General features: G+C 30.1%; 1 protein-coding gene across 1 annotated transcript; it reads left to right on the plus strand.

Moving 5' to 3' along the window:
- The first annotated feature begins 365 nt into the window (after window positions 1-365).
- Window positions 366-1,058, plus strand: LOC143017552 (protein GVQW3-like). Its single transcript, XM_076172342.1, has one exon. It carries the CDS (start codon window positions 366-368, stop codon window positions 1,056-1,058), a length of 693 nt encoding a protein of 230 aa, XP_076028457.1.
- Window positions 1,059-9,654: the final 8,596 nt, after the last annotated feature.

Genomic DNA, 9,654 nt, shown 5'->3' on the forward strand with positions numbered 1-9,654 from the left:
TTCTAACCCTGTAGCACTTGGTTACACATCTTTATGAACTGCATTCCTTTAGTATCATATCTGGATGAGAAACTTTTCTCATAATTGATACCCCTAAAATTTGAGGATGTTTTATCGTTTTCTGCTTTATTATTATTATTATTATTATTATTATATATATATATATATATATATATACATATATATATATGTATATACATATATATACACGAGGGGGTGCTGAAAAGTTCCTGGCTTTAAGGGTACTGTGAAAGGGTAGAGCTGTTACTTTTACAGAGGATGTAGGACAACTATTTAGAAGATAGGTAAAAAAAACATGTTTGGTATACAATATATCTTTTTCCTTTTTGCATGTTCAACGCATGATGGCAGCGCCTACAGTGGATTTTCGTAAAATTGAAGCACGGGTGGTCATGAAGTTCTTCTTCTTGCAAGGCAAATGGGCGGTGGAAATCCATGGCGAGATAAAGAACGTCTTGAAGGATGACTGCCTATCATACTCTACAATGAAAATGTGGATGTCAAGGTCTCGGAGTGGTCATTTCGAGGTCACAGATGAACCCCGGTCAGGACGGCCAACTTCCGCAACCACAGAGGAGAAAGCCGAACCTATGCGCGTCATGATTCTCGAGGACCGCCGGATTTCAGCTAAAGTCATAGCTGAGACTCTAGGAATTTCTTGCCAAAGAGTTGGCCACATCATCCACAATATTCTGGACATGAGAAAGCTTTCCGCAAAATGGGTGCCGAAATGCCTGAAAGCAGATCAGAAACGCATCAGAGTGACAACATCTAAGACAATTTTTGACCGGTTTACAGCGGGGATGGCCAATTTTATGGCCCGTTTAGTCACCAAGGATGAAACTTGGCTTCATAACTATGATCCCCTGACCAACCAGCAATCAGTGGAGTGGCGACACGGCGGTTCACCGCGTCCCAAGAAATTTCGGATTCAGATGTCAGATGGAAAGGAAGTGGCTTCAGTGTTCTGGGACAAAGATGGAGTACTCCTCATAAAATACCTGCCAAAGGTTCACACCATCAACGCAGAATACTAAATGTCTATGTTGGACGAATTGCGTGAAGCTTTGATGCAGAAACACCGTGGAAAGCTAAGCCGTAGTGTCCTCTTTTTGCAGGACAATACACCAGTACACACAGAACCTGAAACTTTACGGAAAATACGCGACTTTGGCTTCGAATTGGTAGACCACCCGTCTTAATCCCCAGACCTGGCTCCCTCCGACTATCACCTCTTTCCACAACTAAAGAAACATCTGAAGGGAACGAAATTTCACTCCGATTCGGAAGTGATCGCTGCTACAAAGGCTTGGTTGGAGGCCCAACCTTCCGAGTTCTTTTTTCAGGGCTTAGAAAAACTGAAGGACCAATATAATAAGTGTGTGAATCTGAGAAAAAATATGTTGAATAAAAACATAATTAACTGATCTTCCTGTATTTTCCTTTATCCAAAGCCAAGAACTTTTCAGAACTCCATCGTGTATATATGTACATATATGTATATATATAGTATATATATATATGTATATATATATATATATATAATAAGTGTATGTGTATATGTAATAATCAGTCATGATCTCAAATCATCTAAGCAGTGTATTTCTGCCTCGGAGAAAGCAAATAAGATTCTAGGACTGATTGCGCGATCTTTTGATTTTAAATGTCTATTTCTCATTAACAAACTATATAAATCGTTAGTTCGTCCACATTTGGAATATGCTGTTTCCGTATGGTCATCGAATCTCATTAAAGACATTGACAGATTGGAAAAATTACAGCAGCGAGTCACAAAACTGATTCCAAATATCAAAGATAAATCATACGAAAATCGACTAAAACATATGAATCTGTTTTCCCTAAAAAAGCGTAGACTCATAAGTGACTTGATACAGGTCTTCAAGATTTTAAAGGGAATTGACAACATCAAAAGTGACAAAATTTTCACATTGAATGAGAATCAGACAAGAAACAATGGTCTCAAACTGTCCGGAAATAGATTCAATTTGGAAGTAGGTAGGAATAACTTTGCCAATCGTGTAGTTATTGATTGGAATAAACTTCCTGCACAGGTAGTGCAATGTAGTTCAGTTCGAAGCTTTAAGAATCATTTAGATAAACACCTAAGCATGATGCTGTAAGTATTATAATTTATCTTATATTATTTGTTCTTGTTTTGTTATAATTTGTCTGTCTGATTTTCATTTATTATTAGTTATATGTCAATGTATCATTATTTACTATTTACCTGTTTGTTTATTATTTAACTATACCTATGCATTTATTTATGTATTTTATTTGTTATTTACATTATTATAGTTTTTATTTAATATTTCATTATTATTATGATTTTTTTCTCATCCGACCTAGATATGGACTAAAAGGTCTCCTGTCGGCATGCTCCGCCTTTGTAATCCTTTGTGTGTGTGTGTGTGTGTGTGTGTGTGTGTGTGTGTGTGTGTGTGTGTGTGTGTGTGTGTGTGTGTGTGTGTGTGTGTGTGTGTGTGTGTGTGTGTGTGTGTGTGTGTGTGTGTGTGTGTGTGTGTGTGTGTGTGTGTGTATGTGTGTGTGTGTGTGTGTGTGTGTGTGTGTGTGTATGTGTGTGTGTGTGTGCGCCGTGTGTGTGTGTGTGTGTGTGTGTGTGTGTGTGTGTGTGTGTGTGTGTGTGTGTGTGTGTGTGTGTGTGTGTGTGTGTGTGTGTGTGTGTGTGTGTGTGTGTGTATCACAACTAACACCACAGTCGGACGGAAGAAAGAGTTAAGTAAGCAAAACTATATATTTCGAATGCTAATTGCAATCCTTCTTCCTCTACTGAAGAGGATTGCAGTTAGCAATCGAAATATATAGTCTCGCTTACTCAACTCTTTCTTTAGTCCGACTGTGGTGTTAGATGTGACTTACAAATGAGTTACTACATTTTTCACTAGTGAGATATATATATACATACACACACACACACACATATATATATATATATAATATATATATATATATATATATATATATATACATATATATATACATATATGTATATATGTATATATATATGTATATATATATATATATATATATATATATATATATATATACATATATGGTACATTGTGACAAGTTGATGAAGATGGAAAAAGAAGTCACGGGTCTAGTTCCGAGTTTCTGATTTTATTCCTGACCGGTTTCGCTCTATGCTTCTTCAGAGAAATGTGATTCTGGGATGAAGCTTGCGATATACATAGTAAGAATAAGACCGCGTTCCCTCCTTGGAGGTGGGCTCCGTTTTGTTGTACAATAATTTAGAAATTTTAATACAGTGTATAATAATTTACAATTTTTGTGGTGCAGCTATTAAACCGTAAATGTTAGATACAGGTCCGGTGTGTGTGGAATGTTGACCGAGGGTGTAAGATGAATACCTAAGTAAGATGCTGTAATGATTATAATTTATCTTATATTATTTGTTTTTGTTTTGTTATCATTGGTCTGTCTGATTTTCATTTATTTTTAGTTATATGTCAATTTATTATTATTTACTATTTACCTGTTTGTTTATTATTTAACTTTACCTATGCATTTAATTATGTATTATATTTTTTATTTACATTATCATAGTTTTTATTTATTATTTTATTATTGATATGATTTTTTTTCGCATCCGACCTAGATATGGATCAAAAGGTCCCCTGTCGGTATGCTCCGCCTTTGTAATCCTTTGTAAGTGAAATTAGTGAGTGGTGCAAAAGATGTGGAAAACCCGAAAAGTGTCACAAGATAACTTATAATATAAAATAATAGAATGATATTATATCCAGACAAAATTAGATAGAATAAAATAGAATAAAACAAAATAAAATTAAAAGAATGTGATAATTTGAAGTGACGTGACGTCCTATGGCATCACATCACATATTGTTGTATGACATAAAATATTGTCAAAAATATTAATATTGCTATAACTTTATATATGTAGTGGAAATAATAAATTTTATGTAAAAATTATATTACTATTTATTGAATTATATCTTATGTCATACAACAAATACGATGAGATTTATTGATCTTTTTATTTATCATTTGTCATTATGTTTAATTTTTGTTTATATTGCATTATTTCATGTAAAAATTATACTACTATTTATTAAATAAATTATATCTTATGTCATACAACAAATACGATGAGATGTCATACAAAATGTTACACCACTTCAAATTATCACATTATTGTTATCATTTTCATTCTGTCTGAATATGTTACTTATACTATTATTCATTTATAAGTATATTTATATTTATACTACACCACCCGTGACGCGATGGGTCAAATAAAATTTTAAATTATACGTTGTTAATAAAATGGTCAATAGAATCTTTATTAAGACAGTGTTCTATTCAGTAGACGAAGGCAGTGACTTGATTACTTATAAGAAGTGAAATGCAGAAGATTGTGACGTCATGTCATCGTTGCTTGGAACACTACGCATCATATGATTTATAGGGTTCGTAATATTTTAATAAACTCATTATGCCTCATAGATGGTATCTCAGGAGTTGGCTATACTTTTAGACACTGAATATAAAAATCTTATAAGTATATATAGATAGATATATATGTATGTTGGGTCAAATAAAATTTTAAATGATACGTTGTTATAAGAAGTAAAATGAATAAGATCGTGACGTCATGTCGTCGTTGCTTGGAACACAACGCATCATATGATGTCGTAACGTCATATCTCTTCTTCTGATCTCTTCTTCTACTTAGCAGATCCTCAGTCGTGACGTCATATCTCTTCTTCTGATTGGCTGGTCCTCGGTCGTGACGTCATGTCTCTTCTTCTAATTAGCTGGGTGACGGTTTCAAGCAAGCAAGATAACAAACAAGATTTTCAGAGTTTTATAAGTGTATATATATATATATATTTATATTTATATATATATATTTATATATATATATTTATATTTATATTTATATTTATATTTATATTTATATTGATATTTATATTTATATTATAGTATTTATATTTATATTTATATTTATATTTATATTCATACTTATATTTATATTCATATTTATATTTATATTTATATTCATATTTTATTTATATTTATATCTGTATTTATATTCATATTTATATTCATATTTGTATTAGTATTTATATTTATATCTATATTTATATTCCTATTTATATTCATATCTATATACTTATATGTATATTTATGTTCATATTTATATTTATATTCATATCTATATTCATATTTATATTTATATTTATATTTATATTTACATTCATATTCATATTTATATTCATCTTTATATTTATATTTGTATTTGTATTTATATTTATATTTATATTTATATTTATATTTATATTCATATTTATATTTATATTCATATTTATATTTATATCTATATTTATATTTATATTTATATTTATATTTATATATATGTTTATATCTATATTTATATCTATGTTTACGTTTATGATTATATTTATATTTATATTTATATTTATATTTATTCATATTTATATTTATATTTATATTTATATTTATATTTATATTTATATTTATATTTATATTTATATTTATATTTATATTTATATTTATATTTATATTTATATTTATATTTGTATTTATATTTACATTTGTATTTGTTTTTGTATATATATTTATATTTATATTGATATCTTTATATATATTTATATTTATATTTATATTTATATTTTATATTTATATTTGTATTTATATTTATATATATCTACATTGATCTTTATATATATGTATTATATATGAATATATTTACGCATATATACATACATACATACATGTATATATATATATATATATATACATATACAGTATATATATATATATATATACATACATATATACATATACATATATATATATGTATATATATATATATATACATATACATATATATGTATATATACATATATATATATATATATATGTATATATATATATATATATATATATGTATATATATATTGTATATGTATATACATATATACATAGATATATAATATATATACATACAGTATATATATATATATGCAGAGTCCACTAGGAAAAGGAAAAACACACGGAGTCCGAGCGCTTTCGTGATATATTCACATTATCAAGGAGTACAGAAAGATGAGAACAAAAAATGGAGATACAGAGTATAAGTAGGACAAGAGAGACATTTACCCTCCTCTCCGAAGCCTGAAAGCTCAGGTTGGGTCACTCGGTGAGGTCGTGGAAACATATCATTATTACATTAACTTTTAAAATATGTACTATTTATATTACTGACAATATATGGATCTAATTTATATAATCCTAAACTATTATTAATGAGTTGGTCATAATTGCATTTAATAATTCCTGACTCTATGATATTTCTTTCTGTTATATTCTTACATTGTATAATTTTTTAAGCATTTTTCCAGTCAATAGGATGGTCAAATTCACAAACATGTTTAAAAAGTGCACTAGATTCTTGGCCCTTTTTTATGCTGTTTTTATGCTGTTTAATCCTAACCTCTAATTCTTTTCCTGTTTGACCTACATAATATTTGTCACATTTACTACAAGGTATTTTATATACACAGCCTGTAGAATTGTCAGGGGAATTCTTTATGAGAAGATTTTTTAGAGTTGTGTTGTTCTTGAAGGCTACATTTACATTGAAATTTTAAGAATATTAGGAATCTCTATAAGATTTTCATTAAAAGGAAGTACAAGTAAATTCTTTTTCTCAAACTTTTGTTTTGGTTCCCCTTTGTAAAATGTCCTTTTTGCTTTTTTGAAACATTTGTCCAAAAAGAATTTGGGATATCTCAACTGTGTTCCGATGTCATAAATTTTGTTTATTTCGTCATCCACAAATTCTGGGCTGCAGATGCGCAGGCCACGAAGGAACATGGAAGAAAATGCTGACTGTTTAATTCTATTATGGTGGGCTGAATAGTAATGTATGTACGCGTTGACATTGGTTGGTTTTCGGTGAATACTATATCTAAATTTCTTATTGCATCTGTGAATGTTACAATCTAAGAAAGAAATGCATGAGTCTTTTTCAATTTCTATAGTGAATTTTATAGAAGGGACCAATTGATTTAATTTAGTAACAAAGGTATCAACATTTTCATTGTTAGGCCAAATACAGAGATTCCTAATATTCTTAAAAATTTCAATGTAAATGTAGCCTTCAAGAACAACACAACTCTAAAAAATCTTCTCATAAAGAATTCCCCTGACAATTCTACAGGCTGTGTATATAAAATACCTTGTAGTAAATGTGACAAATATTATGTAGGTCAAACAGGAAAAGAATTAGAGGTTAGGATTAAACAGCATAAAAACAGCATAAAAAAGGGCCAAGAATCTAGTGCACTTTTTAAACATGTTTGTGAATTTGACCATCCTATTGACTGGAAAAATGCTTAAAAAAATTATACAATGTAAGAATATAACAGAAAGAAATATCATAGAGTCAGGAATTATTAAATGCAATTATGACCAACTCATTAATAATAGTTTAGGATTATATAAATTAGATCCATATATTGTCAGTAATATAAATAGTACATATTTTAAAAGTTAATGTAATAATGATATGTTTCCACGACCTCACCGAGTGACCCAACCTGAGCTTTCAGGCTTCGGAGAGGAGGGTAAATGTCTCTCTTGTCCTACTTATACTCTGTATCTCCATTTTTTGTTCTCATCTTTCTGTACTCCTTGATAATGTGAATATATCACGAAAGCGCTCGGACTCCGTGTGTTTTTCCTTTTCCTAGTGGACTCTGCATATTTGTGATTCGCGTGTGACTTGTGAAATTTGTGCATATATATATATATATATGTATATGTATATGTATATATATACATATATATTCGTATCTGAAGAAGACTGTCGAAACGTTAGAGAATAAATTACTTCTGCTCCTTTGTGGACTTTACCTACACCACTGTTTCCGTTCATACATACAAGCATATATATGTATAGATACATATATATATATGGATATATATATGAACATATATATATGTATATATATATACATATATGTATGCATATATACATATATATATATATATATATATATATATATATATATATATATATATATATGCAATAAAAACACTAGGAGCGTGTGTTCACAAATGCGTACGTAACCACTAGGAAAAGTAAACTAACGAAGCAGAGCGCTTTCGTATAATTACATCTTCAGTGCAGATATAAAGAAGGAATAATTCCATCTTTGTATCTGCACTGAAGATGTAATTATACGAAAGCGCTCTGCTTCGTTAGTTTACTTTTCCTAGTGATTACTTACATATATATATATATATATATATATATATAAATATATATATGTATATATGTAAATATATATATATGTATATATATATATATATATATGTATGTATAAATACATATATATATATATATATATATATATATATATATATATATATATATATATATGCGTAAATAACCACTAGGAAAAGTAAACTAACGAAGCAGAGCGCTTTCGTGTAATTACATCTTCAGTGCAGATACAAAGAAGCGCTCTGCTTCGTTAGTTTACTTTTTCCTAGTGGTTATTTACGCATTTGTGAACACACGCTCCTAGTGTTTTTAGTGCATATATATATATATATATATATATCAATCTATTTATCCATCCTGAGTTCACTGCTGAACAAAGGCCTCATTCATTCCATTCCATGATTCACACGACCACGCCATTCTCTGCCACGTCACTCCTGCAAATTTTTCAATATTTTTTTTCCACCTTCTGTCTGGTCTCCCTCTTTCACGCTTCCCATCTCGCGGCCTCCACTCAGTAACACATTTGCTCCATCGCTCATCAGTTGTTCGCACTAAATTACCTGCCCAATTCTACTTCCTCTCTTTTACTGCTACCACAATATCTTTCACTCTAGTCTGCTCTCTTACCCACCTTGCTCTCTTTCGGTCTCTCAGCGTTATTCCCATCATTGGTCTCTCCATTCTCTTCTCTGCAGTCCTTAGTTTTGTTTCCATTGTCTTCGTTAGTTTCCAAGTCTCACACCCGTAGATTATTGCTGGTATAACGCACTGATTGTAAACTTTACGTTTCAAACATAATGGTAGAGAGCCTCTCAAGGTTTCATTATGCTTACCAAAGACTTTCCAACCAATTGTAATGCGTCTTTTTGTTTCATTATCATCATCTTTCGTCAGTTTCACCATCTGCCCTAAATAATTATACTCTCCAACTTCTCACCTCAATTACAATCTCTTTACTTTGAACTTTCGTGTTGAACATTACTTTGGTTTTACTTTTATTCATTTCTAAACCTTCTTTGAGACTTTCCTTATTTAGATCACTCAGCATATCTTGCAACGTCTTCTGCTCTTTCTGAAATAGGAATAATATCATCCGTAAATCCTAGGTGGTTCAAATATTTGCCATTAATCTTTAAACCTTTCTTTTCCCAACTCAATCTTCTGATCTTCCAAGTAAGCTGTAAATAGTTTCGGTAAAACTGTATCACCTTGCCGTACTTCTTTCTCGATCTTGATCTTTTCTGTATCTTTATGTAGTCGAATTATAGCGGTACTTTTCGCATAAATCT

This window comes from Oratosquilla oratoria, chromosome 32 (genome assembly GCF_046742065.1).
Source record: "Oratosquilla oratoria isolate Oo_2021 chromosome 32, ASM4674206v1, whole genome shotgun sequence".
Taxonomy (NCBI): Eukaryota; Metazoa; Arthropoda; class Malacostraca; order Stomatopoda; family Squillidae; genus Oratosquilla; species Oratosquilla oratoria.